The 22,989-nt window shown below is 36.4% G+C and overlaps 1 protein-coding gene across 4 annotated transcripts in view; it reads right to left on the bottom strand.

Annotated features, from left to right (window-relative positions):
• The window catches only part of shroom3 (shroom family member 3), a 335,910-nt gene that overhangs the window by 44,076 nt on the left and 268,845 nt on the right, over nucleotides 1–22,989 (bottom strand). Inside the window, exon 3 of one of the 4 annotated variants that reach the window (XM_051929651.1) lies at nucleotides 4,162–4,280. The exons of the other annotated variants lie outside the window; for them this stretch is intronic. Coding sequence (XP_051785611.1) covers nucleotides 4,162–4,280 — 119 coding nt within the window. The remainder of the gene's footprint in view (nucleotides 1–4,161; nucleotides 4,281–22,989) is intronic. 4 annotated transcript variants of the gene reach the window in all.

Consider the following 22,989-nt stretch of genomic DNA (forward strand, 5'->3'; position numbering starts at 1 on the left):
GCTTCATACGCAGAAAGGAAAGGGGAAAATTACAGGTTTATTTTTTGATGATTAATTAACATAAATCATTTATTGGTATTCAAGAACCAAAACATGTTCAACATGTTTTGTGTGTTTAACATTGGTGCCGTGACTGAACAAAAGTATGAAAGTTTATTAATTTATTGTGAAAAAAATCACATTAATGTTCTCTCAGCGACTTGCTCCACATAAGAACAAACCTAAACGCAAATATTAAAACAAATTAAATCATTTAAACATGGGTCATTCTGATCTCTATTACATGATAAGATAACTAAGGACTCCTCTTATAAGGCACACCTAGAGTAAAGTTAGACGATGTACCAAACTGTGTGTTATGTACTTCAAATAATCTTTTTCAATTTTATAGGACACTCGGGAGATGTAGCATCTGAAATTTATTTTCTTAATTAAAAAGAAAGATGAATTGACTAAAGTGTTGTTCAGAGTGTTACTGAATTCTTCTTGCTGTATTATTTAAAAAAAAAAACTTTCACTTTAAAAAAGGATCTTTGATAAGGTATACCCCATGCAATTCTAGTCTTCAGACTACAAGAGGCATGAATTCAGGGCACAGATTTAAGCACAGAAAGTAACAAGATGTGATATGAGGAACATTTTCTGAATTATGCAAGACTAAACAAGGGTTCATTTCCTATTATTTTTAATTTACTGGTACATACATTGTATGGACAAAAACCTAATAATTAATGAAGTTAAATTTGCATTGTATTACATTAAATGATTTAGAAGGAATAGTTAAATTTATATAATTCTCATGGCACCACTGCAAATTACAAACCTCCCACAATTAAGCATGCATCTCAGCACCCTGACCACCCACCTATCTCGTAACTTAACTGCAAAACATCTTTACCCTAAAGTCTGGTGAACATATTCTGAGAAATATTATGTTTTGGCTGACACTGCCAATGAAAATCAGGGTAAGACATCTTCCAACAACAATTGATAATTACAGAAAACAGTTTTGTTCCCGTGCCCCTCCCTACACAATACTACATAATGGAGCATTTTTTAAGTTAAGTACAAATGAGGCAATTCCCACCTTGATGTAGCAGTACTTCCAGATATAATGCAGTGATAAAACAACCCATTATTTGCTTGTTTACAAAATTCAGTGATAAAATAACCCATTATTTGCTTGTTTACAATTTATATAATACTGTAACTAATTAGTTTTTATTTTTAATTATCCATTACTAACTACAAAATGTAATGTGTCAAGTCAAGTCAAGTCAACTTTATTTATAAAGCACTTTACATACAACAGCCGCTGACCAAAGTGCGCAATCAATACTTACATAAATATTGCCAATTGCATAAATATTTCCATGATGATAATGCATATTTTAGTTCACTATAGCCTCCTACTTCATTGATCATAAATCAATACAGTGTTTGTTATTTTTAATGAAAATTAAATGTTTTCATCAAGATTAATACTCTTTTATTTTTTTAAAGCTATGTTCAAAAGATAGATACTTTTGTTATTTACAGGCAACTCAAATTCCATACAAACTATTAAAATACAACTATGAAGTGTATCAACATGATATGTTAACAAGCAGTAAATTATTATCCCTTTGCATGGATGCTATACAATTTCATGAAGTAAAAATGTTGCTATCCACAGGCCCTAATACCACTGAATTTCTACCAGAAAACATGACACCAACAATTAGATTAATGTAGTCCATGGAAGAAAAACATGAATAAACATCAACACTGAAAAAAGTAACAACACTTTAATAAAAAAAAAACAATCAAAACACACACAAAACCCAACAGAAAGTGAAGAACAAAAAAGAAATTATCCTACATCATGTATATGAAAAATATGAAGTCACAATAAACCTCTTCCCAATTTTAACATCATCATAAAACTATACATACAAGCAAAATGAAAATAGAAACACATAAAAGTAGATCAAATATAAAAATTATTTCAATATACAAACTTAACAGGTAGCAATAGGTACTTAGGCTTATTTGCAAATAAATTGTAGATAGTGCATATATTTATGTGTTTAAATTTGACTTTGTTTTGTATCTATATTATATATTTTTGTATAAATATATATAACTATCCAAAGTATGCAGCTTTTCCAGGGTATACAGTATTTGTACAACAGGTTAAGGAAAGAAAGCAAAGATTTATGTGTTTTTAAGTGGTGACCCTCCTAACTTCCCCGGAAGCCCTATGGACACTGAGAGGCTCTGTTTTGGTAACTCACGGGGCTTGCACTCTGGACACTGAGGGGGACACAAGGGCTCCATATGAGCTTTGACCAGCTCAGGTTTGTAGTGCTTAAATATTGAAGAAAATCCAACAAAGCAGGAGTTAAACGACAACCCCTTTGATTCTCCTTTGTTTTGTGCTACACTTCCACACTCAATCAAGCCTCACCCAACACTCAACTGTAAAAGTGCAAAATATTTGTTTTTATATTACATTGGATAGAAGCAGAACACAGAGTTGCCTGGGTAAGTAATGTTAAGCTGGGACTCCCAGAGTTAAAATTTTGTGTTCTAAAGTTGTCTATCTTGCCTGTATGGTCATAGGGAGCAACTATGCAAATTTTGGTCTAAGGGTGTTGAATTGTAATACTTGCTCTGAAGGTGTGCAAACTGTAGCACACACAAAAAAAAACACAACAAAAAACAACAGTATTATTTATCAAAATTATATTTTCTCGCCAAATACTATAGTCAAATATAAAAACCAAAATGTACAGTATTTTACTGCAGTTTAAGCTAAAGTACATTCAAATATACTAGTAACAAAATGTTTAAAAATTAACTTAGTTGAGTGTAATTTCTTGTCGTAAGTGGTGCAGCTAAATTGGCTCTAGTGTATGTGTGTGTGTGTGTGTGTGTGTGTGTGTGTATGTGTGTTTTCGTGTGTTTATTCACCCTGCAATGCACTGGTGCCCTGTCCAGGTGTTGCTGTCATTCCTGTCTTGCACCCTATGCTGCTTTCTGGTATAGGGTCCAGCTGCCCTGCGGCCCTGTCCTGTATAAGTGGGTTAGGAAAATGGATGAATGGTTAGAAAGATATTTTGTCAGATCATGTTGCTCTTTGTGGATATTATGAAATATAAAAAATGAAATTGTGTTTAAGTATATTACTATTTCAATAAAACTAATGTTTACATTTTCGAATTTTAAAATTTTTAATACTGTAGCGCTGTGTAGTCCTTCCAGTACTGACCCAGTGGCTTTTTGGTCATTTCTCCCACTCTTTTGGTTAGTTTACTATCCTTAAAAGGACTGATTACTTAAGCTACCCTAGAATTGTGACAGTGTGACTATGGCATGGTGCCCTTTTTATAGGGTTCCCTGTAGCTGGCGCTGAAGCTGCTAGTTGGAATAATGAATGCCAGCTCATGCTGCATTGATGCCATTCCTTGTTAATGATGCAAGAATTTAAACTACATAGAATTAAGTAAATTTTTTGCAATTTCAGTGTGCCTTAGCTATTATGATGGACTTATGAAGGCTTCACTTGCTTTTTGTGTAGTTATTGTCATGTACTTGAAGATTGCACCCCACAGTTTACAGAATTAATTATTAGTAATACATTCAAAAAGCAGTTGAGTAAATATTAAATAAAATTATGTCCTGACTGTAGAATTTATACAGGTTGCATCATTACTACAGCATGTCTAAGTGTGATCACTTTTACTGATGGTTGATATCCAATACCATATAAACATACTGGCAGGACAAACATTGGATAGAGTGTTAATAATGTTCAATACAGCAAATAAAAAATTTCAGTTTTTACAAACTATGTAAACTTTATACAGTATATTGAAAAGATGTCAGGACTTTTTGATTTGAAGTTTCTTCTATCAGAAAACCTATATTAGAGAATGCTGCATACAAGAACTGGATTACGTAAAACATTTGATGATGAAAGGCGACACATTTTACTTCTCGTTTGTTGTTTGAGGTGTGTGTAAGTGACTTTGTTAAATTAACTAAAATCTCTTCTTAAAGTCTTACAATGGCTAAAATGTTTTTTTCCAGATGGTGTGACATGTAAAACAATGGAAGATATACAAGATTCACATTTTATTGTCACCTTTTTTGACTTTCACTCTACGTATCCTACCTTTTTTTTGGGCCTCAGCTTTACTCCTCCAGACCATGGTGACTGGCTGTATTCAGTGTCAGGAACACTGAATGTAGTATTAAATGTTAAGGATGCTTCTGGATCACCTTTGTCTGGACACCTATCCATAAAATAAACAAGAAAATCATCAAAACACTGTAAACATGATGTGTACATGCCATGTTGAATGAATGTCCAATTTAAAAACTACCTCCAAATGATGTTTTAAGGTAAACAGGTAAAACTAAAAATGGTTACTGTAAAAAACTATTTTTAATGACTTGTGTTAAATGTTTTTATTATGTCGATATCAGCTAAAACTATCATTATTTGTCTGCAAAGTAATATATTTCAGAGTATTTATTTATTTCTTTGTATATATTGTATGATGGTTCCTTGTCCTTTTCTTGATTTTTTTCTATATGTGTGCATGTTGCTTCTTGGTCATCCTGTTTTAGTAATTATTACATAGAATGCTAGACCAATAAAATTAATTGAGTTAAATACATTATTTGTATGATGGAAGATTTATTGACAGTAATGACAGCTCAGGGTGCAGACAAAAATTCCCCTGGAAAAATCCATGCATTGACAAAGGTAACTTCTTCTTGGTAATAAAAAATATTGGAGGTAAGCCCGCCTTTATAAAACTTTCTGCATTACAAATACAGTACAGTACAAATATAAATATAATTTCCAGTATACCATTCCATGCAAAAGCTCTGACAAATTACAATCTTACATATTGATAATATTTGAAGTAAAAATTGTAGCTACAACTTTGATGAGAAAGAAACAAAAGCAATGGCGCTTTTCAATGAAAATATTATTATAAACAGTAGTTACAATTTACTTGATAAACTGAAAAATTACTAAAAAAAAAAAAAAAAAGAGTAAATGTTGTATGTGAAAACTTTTGGGGACCCTTTCAGCTGTAAGGTCTTAGAACCCGTGTCTTCATTAGTTTCGTTTGGTTTAGCTTGATAGTTGCTAGTCTGGTCAATAATTGTCATTGGGCATTGATGCTGATTACAGTTCCAAAATCTAATAAACTAGCCAACCCGCGGCGTAGCATACGCCGCATAATTATGTATTGATGGGTGAACAATTCCTTAACAACACAGTTGTCCAAATGGCGTGGGTTTGTGGATACCACTGTGAGTGAATGAAAAGATAGACCTCTGGAGAAAGCAACATACAATTGTCCGTGACTGAAAGTGGGATCGTCTGTGACGAAGAAGGCACGCTGGTGAAAGTTACTTCGTCGGTAGGGATAAGTGTCAGTACTTGTAGATTAAGGTGTAGCGAGTCTTTGTTGTTGACGCTTAATATAGCTTGCGTACTGAGATGTTCCGGAGTCACAGTTGAGAAACACTTTTTTAGTGTCATTTAAGCACAGGGAAAAAAATGAACATGTGAAACATCCGTAATATAATAAGCCACCAAGAAAAGTAACATTGCAACAATGCTATCTATGACCCGATCGCTGTGCACCGGTCGTGCAACTGTCGTCTGTGCACCTCTGAGCCACGTTGTCCTTTCATTGTTCTTTGCGGTTCCGGCTGCTTTTCTATATATAATCCACCAAGTCACTCGACCATGGTAGTAGCGGAGGTTTGGGGGGGGTTAGGTGCGTACACAGGGCAGGGACGTATTCAGAGGGAGCGTATGACCCGCACTTATTGGGTATTCCTCGTTCGTGGGGAACAATTGCAAGCCCCGGTGCCCATTACGAATGGGGTTCAAAGGTTTACCCGCACCTGTTGGCGGCGGGTAGAAACACGTTGATCCATTCAGTGCAGCGCACGTGCAGAACCGGACATCACATACCTGTTAATGCTCAATCTCACGTGGCTGAAAGCCACTTGGCCCTCTAAGAAGTTGGACACCTACCGCTTGGCGATCGCGTAACTATTAAGCAGGAGGGAGTCTCATTCATTTTCGGAATTAACCAGACTAATCGCTCCACCAACTAAGTACGGCCATGCAACACCACGCACAGAATCCAGAAAGAGCTATCAATCTGTCAATCCTCTCCGTGTCCGGGCAGGGTGAGGTTTCCCATGTTGAGTCAAATTAAGCAAGATTTGTGTGTGGCGAGTTGTTGCGTCCGGGCACATGAGCAGGCACTGTGAATGCCTTGAGAGTGTGGCTGGACGCGTGCTGGGGAATAATGAGTATCTATATATCTTCTTAGATATAGATAGCGTCTGATAGTTGTGATGGTTTTACACTCCAGTACATTGCGGTGAACGCTGGTAACAGTCAGGCAGGCAGGCGTATTAGAGTTGGTGCTCTTAGAGTTGGTGGGCGTGTCTGTCTAGCGGTTCGAGTTCTCGGGCGGTGCTCTGTCGTTTGTATCCCACGGTCGGACGACTTGGTGCATTATACAGTAATCCCTCGCTATATCGCGCTTCGCCTTTCGCGGCTTCACTCTATCACGGATTTTATATGTAATCATATTTAAATATATATCACGGATTTTTTGCTGGTTCGCGGATTTCTGCGGACAATGGGTCTTTTAATTTCTGGTACATGCTTCCTTAGTTGGTTTGCCCAGTTGATTTCATACAAGGGACGCTATTGGCAGATGGCTGAGAAGCTACCCAACTTACTTTTCTCTCTCTCTTGCGCTGACTTTCTCTGATCCTGACGTAGGGGGATTGAGCAGGGGGGCTGTTTGCACACCTAGACGATACGGACGCTCGTCTAAAAATGCTGAAAGATTATCTTCACGTTGCTACCTTCTGTGCAGCTGCTTCATGAAGCGACATGCTGCACGGTGCTTTGCATACTTAAAAGCTCGAAGGGCACGTATTGATTTTTGATTGTTTGTTTTTCTCTGTCTCTCTCTCTGCTCCTGACGGAGGGGGTGTGAGCTGCTGCCTTCGTTGTAACTGCTTTGTGCTGCTGTGCTTCGCATACTTAAAAGCCAAACAGCCCTATTGATTTGTTTGCTTTCCTCTGTCTTTATGACAGTCTCTGCTCCTGATGCGCACTCCTATGTTTGCATTCTTTTAATTGTGAGACGGAACTGTCATCTCTGTCTTGTCATGGAGCACAGTTTAAACTTTTGAAAAAGAGACAAATGTTTGTTTGCAGTGTTTGAATAATGTTCCTGTCTCTCTACATCCTCCTGTGTTTCTGTGCAAATCTGTGACCCAAGCATGACAATATAAAAATAACCATATAAACATATGGTTTCTACTTCGCGGATTTTCACCTTTCGCGGGGGGGTCTTGAACGCAACCCCCACGATGGAGGAGGGATTACTGTATATGGAAATGCAGCCGAAATCGAAAAGAATAATGAAAAGTCAACGTGGCTCAGTGGTACATGTGGAACAAAACCCTGCATCCACAGGGTTTCACCAGGACCGAGTTTGGGAAACACTGCTGAACACAGACGAAACCGACTCAGGTGAGGAGTTGGGGCAGGCAAAATGGTTGCAGCTATTGATTATTCAGTGTTGTTTGCCTGGGTGTCTGATCTGCTCGATGGGATCATAAATAAAAGGAAAACAATGTGAAGGCAATGTCACAGGTGATCCTGTGGTATAGCGGGTCCACAGCTCCCCTTCAAAAGGCCATTTTTAAATAAATAATCATCGCACTCACAGCATAGTGAGGGGCGTGGAAGTGTGGCTGAAACGGTTTCCGGGTGGAGTCGTGCTGCGGGCATTTCTCCCCTGTGCAGTGTGCGAGCGAGTGAGGAGAGAGAGAAAGCCGGTACGTTACAGTGAGCGAGAGCAGGCTCGAAGGAAATGTGTTCCTGTGGTACAGCGGGTCCATAGCTCCCTTCAAAAGGCCATTTTTAATCAGGCGACTGACAGTAGTGGAGTCAAGCACAGAGAAGGTCAGCTGGTGAGAAAGCGTCTTGACTGTTGCAGGGCCTGCATCGGTGAAGCAGGTGAGACACTAATGAAAAAGAGGCACAGGGCTTATTGGTTTTTAAAGACTGCTTCCTTCATTGTGTTTTAACCTCAGTTTTAAAGGATTGCGCGGCTCTCTGTCTCGCGCTGCCTGTGTGTGTGCCTCTGTCTCTCTGTGGCGCTGCCTGTGTGTGTGCGTGGCTCTCTCTCTTGCGCTGCCTGTGTGTGTGCCTCTGTCTCTCTGTGGCGCTGCCTGTGTGTGTGCCTCTGTCTCTCTCTGGCGCTGCCTCTGTGTGAACCAAGGTTCCACTGAGGTTGACTAATGAAAAGTCAACGTGGCTCAGAGCTGCAAGTGGACTGTGGCACAGACAAAGAGAAATGACGGCATGTTTTCCGAGGCGTTGCGTCCGAGTTGGTGGACGTGGCTCTGCGAGTTTTTGTCGTATCCAATGGTCTAAGCGTTGGTGGGCGTGGCTCCTTCCTGCGTGCACCATTGGCGTCTTACTTGTCGGCGGTTTAGTGAATCCACGCCCCTTCCGCCGTGCTTTCCATGGGTGGCTACTTGTCTTCCGGCTTAGTGAATTATATATATAGATTCTTTGACTCTTTAAACATTGTGCAACACTTAACAACTATGGCAACTGTCACCTTCTAAGCAATTAACAAGGACCTAAACATTTAACTCAAAAAGTTAATGTTCAATTTATAGCAGCACATTATGTACAATTCCTTTGTAAAATGTCAAAAGCAGTGCTCATCCACATGTTGGTATTAACAGTTGCAGGCAGCAGTTATGCAGGACATATGCTGATTTGCATGCCTCTGGATGAATCAAGTTTTTCCTGTCTGGTGCCTGTGAATTTAAAACTCAGTCTGATCCTGCCCTAATAATATTTTACTATGCAGGAAAACCTTTTCATTATTTTTGTCCTATGTGAATTGAGAATACCTGGCAGAAAAGACAAGGTGATACATTGAATGTGAGTGCATTTGTCACTGCACATATTTTTCCTGCACACATTTGTCACTGTGTACTTTTAGACACTGCACAGAATAGGCTAAGCATACTGTATGTGTATGTCCAATAATACAAAAAACCTAAAATCTGTAACCATTGCTAAAAAAGTCCACTCTGAAACCTACTGGATATTCTTTCTACAGGAATGTCTGTAGATTATGCACCATCTATAAACAGTAAATGAATGAAATTAAATATATCTTGTATGTTCAATACTGTTAACTCTGAAAATAGCCTGGTGGGCCAGAATGAATTTTGTCAGAATATTGAACTAAGGTTTAAGAGTAATGACTCTACTTTATTATAAAGTTTTTTTTAGGTTGGATTATTTGTGGCTGGATATTTATTACCTTGTGTTTTAGCTTAATATTTAGGATATACTTATATGCTTACTATCAGACACCATAAAAACATTTATTTTATATGAATGAAGAAATTACTTGAACAATTAGACACTGACACAACAATCAAAAAATAAAAGCATTTTATATGTGAATCATTTAAAACCGCTAATAATTTGTAAACATAACAGAGACCTACTTTATCTACTCTACAGTATAAAATATAAATATTATAAACAACAAAGTACCAATTGAATATAATCAAAACATTCCATTTCAAAATATTAGTTGATATTTATAGGAAACAATGTTTCTATTGTTTTGCACCGTGTACCTTTATTCAGGCTTCTTGTTTTTAATACAACCAACCACAACCAATTTTTGAAAACAGCTTCAGTATAATATGCAACTCGGATACCAGAATAGGCAAAAGGCTCACAATGCAGTCATTCCACTTATAGAAATAACTTAAGAAAATAAACTGTTTGATGTAAACTAAGATAGTATTTGGTATCTGTCCAGTTTTTCAAGAATTCCAACATTCAATTCTTACCATTTTGGAAGCAAACTACTGAACTTCTGAATACACAGACAACACTTGCTTATAAAATATCACATTTTATAAAATGCACAGTAATACATACATATAGTACTCTCTGGCAGAGTGGCGAACAAACCTCATGTCTAACAGGTGCTGGCAGAATTAATTTTATTTAATTAAATTTGTATAATTATCCATGTATTTTCTTTTATCACCAGATAAAACTCCACTCAATTTTAAAAACATACAGTATACCTAATACATCCATCTATATCCATTTACCTAATCTGCTTGTCCAGGGAAGGGTCACAGAGCTGCTGGAGCCTACTCCAGCCATCATCAGGAGAAAGGCAGGAACAGCACCTGCACAGGGCACCAATCCACTGCAGCACCTAATACACTCATTTATATTTTTCATTCTATACTTCAGGGAGATATAGTTAGTTTAAATCTAAGAAATATGTGTAAAACAGATGCAAATAGATCATTTAAATTTAAAATGAGAGATGAATATTAAAAGGAATGGAAGAACATTTTTTGACCTGTGTAAAAACACTTTTTAAAATTATACTAATTTGTGTGTTTAATAAACAGAAAATATATATCTATATGTCCCAATACATTACATTAAGTAGCAAACAAGCTGAAAACTGTACTCACAACTAATCACACATTAAACATCAGAAAAGAAGCTTTTTCCTAAATATACTGTATTGAGTGGTTTTAGTTAAGTAAGAAATATTTTTTTCAGTGTATTTACTGTAAAAGCAAATTTGTAAGGGCATTGTAAAAATATTACTTAAAGAGCATTAAGTAAGGAGATAATAATAGTACACCTTTTGTTAAATGTAACAAGCTGAGAGAAATATTAGAATATGTACAATTGTCATGGTGGCAAGATGTAATTTGGAAGGTACCTGCACATTATAGAATACTACATGGATTATCTTGCTTAATGACACGCTAAGGTCAGTTTTAGTATTAGGGGTATTATAGTAGTATTGTCATGTGTACAAAGAGTACAGGAAAATTTTTACTTGCATGTCTAACCAACATGCCATATATTGTCACCATGATCAACTAGAATGCATCTTCTGTGTTGCAGTTGACATCTCTACCAGCCCCTCCTTTCCAACAGTTAATAATTATTTAAGCGGTCAAATTTCAGTCATTCATCAATTTTTTAAGCACACTAGTTCTGGTATACTCTCTCTGTCAGCTTTTGTATATCCTATTAGCATTTCAGCCAGGATGCTTAAGTCCTGAGCAGGTTGACAGTCCATTACAGGACATACACATGTAAACTTCCAATCTGACTCATACCAAGGTAATTGAAAGTTCACATTCAATCTAACACGAACATCATTAGAATGTGGGAGAAAGCTATAAAACTTGTAATATATACTGATCAGCCACAACATTAAAACTACTGACAAGTGAAGTGAATAACATTATCTTGTTACAATGGCACCTGTCAAGGGGTGGGATATATCAGGCAGCAAGTGAACAGTCAATTCTTGAAGGTGATGTGTCGGAAGCAGGAAAAATGGGCAAGGGAAAGAATCTGAGCAACTCTGAAAAGCGCCAAACTGCAATTCCCAGATGACAAAATGGCAGGTCCTGTGGAATATTCCCACAATGCAGTGATTAGTACCTACGAAAAGTAAACAAATGACAATCAGTGAACTGGGTCATGAGCGCCCAAGGCTTGCTGATAGGCGTGGGGTGTAAAGACTAGCCCGCCTGGTCTGATCCCACAACAGAGCTGCATGGGTGCATAGTGTTTGGGCTGACCCTGGTCCACTGCAATGGGCATTTGAGTGTCTAAGCTGGACCATAGAGCAATGGAAGAAGGTGGCTTGGTCTGATGAATTACATTTTTTTTTACATCATGTGGATGACCAGGTGCATGTGTATCATTTACCTGGGACAAAGATTTTAACAGGATGCAGTATGGGAGAAAGCAAGCTAGTGGAGGCAGTGTAATGTTTTGGCCAATGTTCTGTTGGGAAACCTTGGGTCCTGTCATTCATGTGGATGTTACTTAATAAGTGCTACCTACCTAAAGATCCTACCTAAAGATTGTTGCAGACCATGCACTCCCTTTCATTATGCCGGCATCTCCTGATTTCAGTCGCCTCTTTCAAATGGATAATGCATCCTGTCACACTGCAAAAAAGTGTTCAGGAATTGGCCAAGCATTGACCAGGAATTAGCCAGGTGCTGGCTTGAGACCAGCTTTGGGATAAAACTTCAGATCTTTGGAACAGCAGGAATTTGTTGTCTTTGTTATTTATTTATTATCAGCTGATTCTACACTACCATCAGAACCCACAAGACAAAGGCAATAACTAAAACTTATCACTTTGTAAAATGGTGCAGAAAAACTGAAACAGAACACATCATACTATTTTTATGTGAACTAGCTTTTTTATGGGAAAACATGTTAAAAGCTAAAAAACCTATATATTCTTTGAAACACACACTAGACAATGGAAGGACTTTTTTTGTGATTGTAGTGCTAACCGTACATATATTGCAGACACATTACATGTCTATTTAGGTGGTAAAAGAAAAGAGATCCCATACTAAGTTTAAAGTAAAAACATAATAGTGCAAAGTGGAATCACAGGCGATTCTTTTTTCTTTTATTTTTGTACAGTGGTAGATTTGTTAGTGGACATTATGAAACAATATAACTATTCTTTTTGTTCAACCATGATTCATCTTTTCAGCCAGTATTCAGTATGACTTGGACACACAATCCATTTTAGCCTTCTTAATTTTTAGTGCATTTCATACGCATTAAACTGATGGCCAATTGATGGCCATTATGAGCAATGCTGCACATCTTCAATCATTAAAACTTTCAGGCAATGACTTGTTCACGAGAAATGCTACAGGAACTCCTTTATACCAACAGCAATACACCTTTGTGACTGTAACTGATGCTTTATCAGAAGTTTTCTTTCTTTTTAGACTGCTGTGTATTTGGGTGTGGTTGTTCTTATTGCTGTTACAATATATATTTATTTATTGAGTTCTGTAAAAATCTAAATGTCTTTCTTAATATACACACACAATATATATAACACTCTGAAAATTCTCTAGTGACATATGTACTTAAGGTCATGAAATTTAAGGACTGACCTTCAGTTGAACCAAGACTCTTCTAGTTTCATGTTAATTTTGCTATTCTAAAGGACCACACAGGGTGAGAGAATAATTGAAACATTAAATGATAATTAGATTTTTTCATTAATCTGGTTATGTATATTTTTAATGATAAAGCCACATATTTGCAGTACTTAATTTCTAAAAAAAACTCTCTCCTTATATATATATATATATATATATATATATAAAAGGCAATCATGTAAGCTGTCTACACATTTGCAAAATGTATTTTGTGTTAATACATATATCTTCAGTTTTTATTAGGGGGACTGCCAGAAGCTATCTCAAGTAGAGATCAGAAATGCAAGAATTAAAGGAGTTGAAATGTCATCAAACACTTTTAAAAGGGTAAGAATTTCAAAGAAATGCATGTTTAAGAACTGATTGTAAAAAACTTTTGAAATACAGTAGTCATTAAGTATTTGCTTTGGGAGACACATTTAGTTTGCGCAGCATTCTTTTTCAGCTAAGATTTTACGTTTTCATTTTGATACAACCAAAGTAAAACTTACAAAAGCACCATGCCTTCTTAATAATGAAGGGAGAAGCAAGGATAAAGGGTCTACTTTTGAAAAATAAAAATGGTACAACTAAATTATGATTGATTAAGCATACACTGTAATGATTTAACTATATTCTGGAAATACTGTAGTTTTTTTTCAACACATTTCAGAAAAATATAGCATTTTATATATATCAGACAAAACCTTTTCACTTATACAATAAGAAGATTCAAAGGAAACATATAAAAAATCAGAAAATATTTAAATGTTCAGGAGTTAGCAAACCCTTCAAAGAGATACAATGAGCTGTAGCAAAATAAACTCAATTTGCTGGCAGATTTTTTTTAAAACGTTGCCATTGTGATAATTTAACTCCCACACCACCTCCCTTCAACTAACAGAAGGCAGTATGTTCTGCTACTTCTACATAAAGTTATAAACTACCAAGCATGGTTTAATGCCTCCCATAGAGACGCTAGGGGGCTCAAAGGATTAGGGAACAAAGAAACAACTTTGAATCAAGCTCTTTTAACAAGAGAAGTTTCGATGAGTTTACACTGAGAGTGACATCAAGTGTCACAGCCTGTTTGATACTGAGACACCTAGCAAAGAAGCCCCACACACACTTCACTGTGGGAATCCAAATTATTAAAAGCTTTCAAAGAGAAGCAGCCTTTAATTGTCAAGCTGTCTATTGTTGTATTTAGGTACATGTGCACCCCCCCAAACTATGGAGGCCTTTTTAAAAACTGCACCAGGAGAAAAAAAAAGCTGTGAACCCATTTAGAAGAGATTTTTCAAATATTCTACAGTACCTCAGCAGAATAAAACAAAATATATTTTAAGAATATATGGATATAGTTAAATCTTATCAGTTTCTGCTAGAAAAACAATATTGTAATAATAATAATACTAATAATAATAATACAAGGCATAAGTTTTCAAAAGAACTAAAAATTATGCACATATAAAGAGGAAGCATACACAATTCAAGTTTAGACTGCATGCACAAAAGCAAAATACCAGCCAGAAGTGCATTTAAGCACTGCATATACAGATAAACATGAACAAGACCAAAGAGCATTCCACCACCAATGATTTTCCTTCCGTTTTGACAAGACAACAACAATTTACTTATTACAAATGAAACCAACCCCCCCCTCTGATGGAAACCTCTCTACACAACCAGCTGAACCACTTTTATGGCAGTGTGGGAGGCACTCCTCCACCACAAAGGACCCTGCTTATGCCTCTGCACTACCTGACTTATCTCATTTTCAATCTTCCTGTTCCATCTACCTCCACTGAGATGGAAAGCAGCTGGCCCAGACAATGTTTCTTCTTCTACACTAACACACTGTCCTTATGAGGTAGCACAAGTGTTTACATGTTTACAGACATTTTAAACCAGTTTTTAGCTGAAATGTGAAACTCTGAACTGTTCCAAAGTATGCACAATTATCTCTGTGTCCAAAAAGCAAAACATTTCTTGCCTTAATGATCATAGAGCAGTGGCACGGACATTAGTAATAATGATTACATTTCAGCCAACAATTCTTCAGTATTTCAAGTCTATCATGGATTCTCTTCTTGACCCCTTTCAGTTTGCTAAGATGGCAAAAGAAACGTTAAAGATGCAATTTACATGGCACTCTACTATAATTTGCAGCATTTAATCCCCAGGTAGTTATTCCAGGATTCTATTTATGGATTTTATTTCAGCTTTTAATAATAATCATATCTACGCTTCTCTACAGCAAACCCTGTAGTATGAACATGAACTATTCTACATGCCTCTGGATCTCCAGCTCTCTGAGAAACAGATGTCAGACAGTGATGCTGATTGAATAACAGACACAGTTCCTTACTCCAGCTACACTGTGCTCTCAGGATCTGTTTTGTCTCCTGTCCTCTTTGACCTCTGCACCTCCACTGAACCGTCCACCCTGATCATGGATGGAGATGAGGTGCCACATTCGATTTGAGATGGACCAGTTTGGTCACTTGGCATGTCCTCAACAATGCAGATCAGACTACGCCACTAATGGTGGAAACATTTGTGGATTTTAGGACATTACCAACATCTTTCTATGATTTTGACATACCTGGTTATAAACGGTGTCACCATCAAAGAAGAGAGAGAATCATTTAAATGTCTTCAAACCAACATTACTCTCTAATCTACCATTGAAACATAACATCTTTTATCAAAGAAGCTCAGTGGCCGCTTTTTCTCTCTCAGTGTAGAAAACTTAACCTCCCTGAAAACATCCACACTTCCACCATAACAGTCTAGCTTAATGGGGCACCTTCTGATTCAAAAGAAACTGCAGTGTGCTATTTAGCGAGCAAAATTTAGAAAGAAAATTTAGAAAGCTGTTCAGGACCTACCATACATACATATTGGATCAGGAAGCAAGCATGCCATACATAAAGACCACACTCACCTGAATTACCATCTACTTCAATTTTTACCATCACAAAAATGTTATCAGTTACTAAGAGCAAGAACTACTCAGCATGCAAATAGCTTTCCATCTGTCCAGTCAATAACGTGATTCATTCTTTTCTTCCAAGATCTCCAAACACCTATATCCAACCTTAAATTATTCTTACTTTTAAAGATATATTGTAGGAAGGCAATTCTCTGTATTATCAAATTGCTTTGTGCACTGTATTATGGTTTCCTTCCATTGTACTGTATGTAATGTTGTGCCGATGTCATACATTTTACATTTAGTTATATTTGTCTGTTTTTCCATGTATGGCTTAAACACAGAGAGAAATCTGTAGAAAGTATTCTAATTTAAAGGCATTGAAAGAGTTATGTGGAGAAGCATGGGAAGTCGGCAGAGAGAAATTATGCTCTACACTGCACTTTCATTGCTTCTTTGGTGCTTCAAGCAGAAGCGAGGAGGAAATTGATACAAGTGGAATATTGCAATATTTGGGACTGGGGAATGGTGCTGTATGCAGTTAACTTTCATTCTCTAGGATTTACTGTAAAGTTACAGTACGTAGAAGCAAGCAAACGATTTGGCAGTTACAGTGTCACCTCTTACCAGTCATCTATACAGGAATGAAAACCACTTCACCACCCCCTACTCTCAAGGGTAAGAAAAAATAATAAAACAAACACTATTTTCACACAGAAAAGCCTTCACAACATCTGTGAAATTTAAATATTTCAAATGTCAGGCTTTGGAATTTCTACTGAACTACATTATTTATTTCTGATAGACTATCTTTGCTTTTCCTTATTGCTCTGAAGAAGATATTCCCCAGAATAACCTGCATGTGGCTTTGTAATTATATTAAATAACTTAGTCCATAGTATAAACCAGGGGTAGGCAACGTCGGTCCTGGAGTGCCACAGTATGTGCAGGTTTTTGTTCCAACCCAGTTCCTTAACGAGAACTCAATTATTGCTGATGAAGCACATATTGCTTAAGTGACATTTTAATGCTTCATTTTAGTGGTCTCGCTTGTTAAGGTTCTCCAACCTTAATTGCTTATTTCAATCTTAAACTGCTGCATTCAGTGTTTTAATTGCTCCTTATTAGCAATAATGTATACAGTGTTTATATGTCTGAATGTTTTTTTACTTATTTAGGAAAAATATTTTTGTACATTACAAACATTTCATTTACAAAAGCTTCCATGGTGACCAACTTAATTATAGCGCTGTTCATTTTCATATTTTTATTCATACTAAGCAATGAGGTATTAATACAATTATACTGTCTGGTATTTATACAAACTATAATATAGTAAGTAAAACAAAAATGACGATACAGTATCTACATAAAATTTCTTTATATATATATATATATATATATATATATATATATATATATATATATATATATATATGATACAAATTTGACTGACTGACTCACTCACTCACAAACAAAAATACTATTTCACATTTACTAACTGGGAATCCTATTCCCGGATGGGTTTATCCATTCCTGGGAACTCGGGAATCCTGCATGTCATTCCCGGGAATCCCAGGCTCCCGGGGATGACACAGTGCATGGGCATCTCACATGTGAACGGCTTTAGAATGACTGACACTTATTTTTAATAAACCTGCAATATGTTGACACAAATAAAAGACTAACCTTATCTACAAGCAGTTCATGCTGTCATATAAGTATATGTATCTTCAGTTGCGGTAATAAGAGCGTAGAAAGCACAACGTGTCCAGCGTGCGGTCGTCCATGCGAGAGTGCACCTTTGTGCAGAGTAAACCAGCCGCTGAGAAAGCACGCTCTGCCTCTACTGAAGTAGGCGGCACAATCATCAGATACTGATACACTTGTTCTAAACAACGTCCGCGCTTGCCGTTGCTCTGAAACACCACCATTTCAGGTTGCTGTTCAAAGCTGTTGTCTGATGAAGTGCAAGCTGCAGTAATGGCGCCACCTTAATTATTTTCAATTATAACTCTGTTATTTCTTGATCGATTTTTACACTTTTACACGCTATATATGCGAGCTTGGCCGTTCCCGTTTTCCTGGGAATTACAGCAGCTTCATTCCCAGGAATGCGGGAATGAAAAATGTCCGGGAATCCCTATTTAGTAATAAGCTGAAATTTGGCAGGATGGTACATTTCAGTATATCAGTATTCAGGGGTAATATACACAAACAAAAAAATGAAATCATTAATGCTTTGACTCATTTGACTGATATTTGGTGACGTTATAGATACAAGAAAATTAGTTAAATTGTTAATATTTATTGATATTATGCTAATATACATGTGCTTCACTGCGCTGTCAGCATGCTTCATGCAAACTAAGGATGGAACAGAAGTGATTGATGAGCCAAACAGCACCACTAACCAAAAGGAAGGACAGACAACTGAGGAATGAGCAGTGTACAGTCTCACATGGAAGGAGAAGGTTCAGTGGCACTCAAGGGAGCTGTGAAACTCAATGGTTAGCAAACGCACTATTAAGTGCCAGTGAGGGAGAGAAGTAGAGGTATCCTCAGGTCCAAAACAGGCCTGGTCTGATGTGGTGGCATTAGTGATAGGGGGGGTTAGGAGCTTTAAAGGCTTAAGCTCCTGATCTTTTTCTCAGTTATATACATGATCAACAGCAGTAAGCCCCTTATTTTTTTGTCCCTCATATACAAAAGGGACAATCCCACGCTACGATTTTATATACATATAACACTGAGCATGACAATCACACAGTGGGTAAATCAGTGATACCTGCAAATCCTAAAAATGCCCCTGAATCAATGGCATCAGTTTAAAGTTAAAGGGTCAAACACAAGCTACTCCACTGTAATGTACATTCACATCTACAGACTTCGAAATGGCAAAAGGTGGCTGCTTTGATGAATCAAAAAATACAATTTTGTACACTTAATGATTCCTTGACTTATTTTTTATTTGCTCTATGCCAGCGTAATATTGTCCAAGTAATACTTCAGGGGGTGTAGTAACCCAGTCTGCTCCTACTCTGCTTTAAGAAAGACAGGGGGGTTTAAGTAATCAATGGAACTTGGGACACCTGTGCTAATTGTTTGCTTCAACTTGCAAGGCTTAATTTTCTTGAATTGCTGCAGAACATCTGTAGGTTGTAACCTAATAGTTGTTCTCTGAAGACGTCCCATTTGTAATATTCTGATATTTCCTTCTTTCAGTTTTTGTAACCTAAACTTTAAATTGAAACCTCTGCCAGTTTACCGCTTACCTTTTCACCATTCTGGGCCATTCATTTCTACTGATTAAATCTGAAGAAAGGCTGAGTTGTTCTAAAACTTGAATCTGAATCTGAACCGCAGTCTGATTATTTGGGGGGTTACATACCAGGTAACGCTTGTGGCTGGTCTACCAGTTGGCAAACATCCACCATGTCCTCTCAGTTGCGAGAAGCAGATCATGATACATTATTTGCATAAGGGCAAAAATTATTGAAATGCTCTTAAATCAGTGCTAATAATTATTCTGTATTATTCTTGTCTAATAAGGTATTGCTTTCAAATATACATATTGTATAGTGCAATGGTGTGCCGTTTATCTATAGTCCTGAAAGACATACATCAATAGTACTGTAGTGTGGATATTAAGGTCGAGTGCACTTTCAAATGGATAATTAATGCAAGTAGCATGTCTTTGTCAAATCTTGATTTTAAAAAGAATGAATTGAAACTCAGAAGTTACAACAGCAATTCAAATATCTATCAAATCATATATCTTTCCATTCAAACATCTTGCATGAAAAATTATAGACATACAAAATCTGTTTGGTGTGGGAAGGTGTTTCCAATGGAAGGCACTATATAAGGTAATAAGCAACTAACTGTCTATAGGAACAAGTAAAAAAGATGGAAAGAAAAAGCTTCTCACTGAAAGAAGAAGCAGAACAGAAAATCTTTCTCTTCATTGAATTTGAAGATACATGTCAATATTTTTACTCTGAATACAGTATGATTATAAATAGTGAAAAATACAGATACAGTACAACATACCAAATGCAGAGTCAAAAGCTGGGATGGGTTTTAAATACTGGAGTGACACCAATAGTCAAAATTTTATTTATTGTATTTGCCAATACAGATTAAATTGTCATTTTCCACATTTTGTTTAAATACAAATATAACAATGTTCCTATATTTGTCAATGACACAGAGAAGCACAGCCTTATTCAGAATACTATTCATATGTTTTCTAAGTAAACAGTAGTATACTATAGTATTACCTATACATCTGTTGTGTGGAAATACATTGTTACACTGATGCATTCTTCAGCAGTATTTTGCTGATAATACTAAACACTGAAGTTTTCTCATTATTGCATGGTCATTCTTTTTCTTCTTGTGAGTAATCTGTGAACTGTGGCTCTGTGTTGTGTACTGTGCCATTGTCATAGATTGCTACTGCATCTGTGATAATTCAAGGACCAGTCATTTTGCATTTAAGTCAAAATAACAATCTGTAGATCCTTGATTCACGTGGGGTGGTTTTTACTCTGTGTTCCGACTTATGTATCCACTAGCTTACTTTTGTTTGTTTTAATTCTGCATGTATACGTTTTTTTTTTTTACACATTCTGAATTAGTCCCCACTATTTGCACTGAAAGTTAATATCCTTAATGCACATCGCTGTTCTAATAAATCTTTAATAAACAAGATGCTATTCTCCAGTTTAAGTATACCTTTGCTGGCAGTACTTCCCCACATTCTTAGCTGTTTTGATATAGTCCATGAAATGTAATATACAAAGATGGGGATTACTAAAAATGCTCCTCTCCAATAGCCACTGTATCAGAAGTACTACCAAAAAAAAAAAAAAAACTTTGTTCATAACCATCTTTAGAGAATGTATCATGCAAGGCAAACATGCAAACCTGGATTCTTTCACGGCCATGAAAATATTTTACATACTATATCACCCTGCAGCATGTGTCATCATTTAATTGAATATCCATATTTCAGAAATGGAATCCAAGTTCCATGAGTGAGTAATTATATAATGCAGCATTCATTCCTAATCATGTAACAATTGCCTTGTCGTGTTGGAAACTTGCATTAAGACACTGAGGGGAAAGATTCTGCACATCTGTAAGAATAATATCACAACACAGTTAATATGTATGGATGTAACATTAGCACTCATCAAATCGTCTTTGCAGTATCTTTCATATTTTAAGAAGAAGCATAATACCAAAAAGGAATAACAAACCAAAATAGCAGATGTTCAACAAGTACAATCGAATAAAAAAACACAGAACATGTCTATGCAAAATTACACTGGGATCTTTATGCAGAAAATGAGAAAAAAAAACTATCTTATCAGGTTTATTGTACTGTGTTTGTTTAATAAAAAGAGTTTTATAAAACAACCCCATGCAAAAAAGGAACTACTGAACAAAAATGTAAGAGTCAGAAAAGGCACATATATTAGTTGACGCACTGTGTGAAAATGATATGCAAAATACAGCAGTGTTACCACTGAAAACAAGTCTACATAACAGTGTGTCCATAAAAGTGAAAAATGAATACATACTGCACATTACAAGTACTATGGGATTGAGTGTGGGTGGGTTAATGGCAGGCAGCTCCTACCTAATTATTGTACAATAGTTTTTAAAATGTAATAACTAATGCAACCAATAAATACTTGACACCTCAGAATGAAATTACATAACTATTAGTGTAGTTAATGCTTGGAATTCCCTGTCCTTCTCCATCTCTTACAGAAAGTCTTAAAAACGTGTAAATGCTTTAATGATCTGAAACGTTGATGTAAACATGGATCAAAATTTGCTATAGATAAAATTTTCAGATTTTAATAAAAGTCTATGTACAATGCTCCAAAAAAGCCACATGTCTGAAGACTTCCTTTCACGAACAGTGGCACAGTGAAAGTCAAACTGCACCGCTAAGAAACGGCTGCCAAATCCTATTAGTAGTAATCATTACCAAGATTTCCACACAGCAAATCAATGGCACGTTCTTTAATAAAGTGTGTCAGCCACATGAAAAATGATTCAACTGCCTGAACTGAGAAAAGAGTGACAGAATAATCAGCAGGACAGGAAGCTATAAACATTTTCTAAGGAACTATTTGCAAATAACAAAGTCTCCTGTAATCTTTATAGCTCTGATTAAGTATTGTGCAATGAAAAAGTTAAAGACAGAAAACAATATCCTTCATTGTGCTCTTTATTTTAAAGAGAAAGGACATGCATCAAATGCATTTTCTTTCTGCAGTTTTCAAAGGCTAAATAATAAAAACCCATGAAAAATTATATTAAAAAAGATTGTAAATTGTCGTGTCATAGCGGCTATCACTGCTGCCTTGTTATATTTAGAGCCTGTTCTATAAAACTTTCTTCTTCTACAGACTTGTTTCACCTAAAAACGGGCTGTTAGGCTCACTGGCATCTGCAAATTTAGCATGTGCTTGGGTGTGTTTGCATGTACTCTTGTGGTGGACTGGTTCTCCAGTTAGGTGAGCTCCTGCCTTGCGTCCACATTGTCTGAATGTAAACTATGGCTAAGCAGGCATAAAAACAGACAAGTGAAAAATCAGAGAGGCCTAAAAAGTTGCTGCCGATTCAATGTTACAGTGAAACTACCTTCTATAAATATATCCTGTCTGCAGTACACTTAATCCCGTGAGTCTCTATAAAAATAAAATCACCAGAAAATAGTAATCTAAGAGTCAGGGCAAGAGACAATCTTTTGCATTTACAATTTAACAGAAAAACATCAGCACTAAATGTAAAAACACTTTTAGGAGACCAGTAGTCTCCAGAAATTTTCTCATTCAGTTTGCACACAGAGTCCTTAGGATTTATCAATATTTAACTACCAATTTGTAATAATTTAGAAAATAAAATTAGGAAAACCTAGC

The sequence above is a fragment of the Erpetoichthys calabaricus genome, chromosome 7 (assembly GCF_900747795.2).
Source record: "Erpetoichthys calabaricus chromosome 7, fErpCal1.3, whole genome shotgun sequence".
Lineage (NCBI taxonomy): Eukaryota > Metazoa > Chordata > Cladistia > Polypteriformes > Polypteridae > Erpetoichthys > Erpetoichthys calabaricus.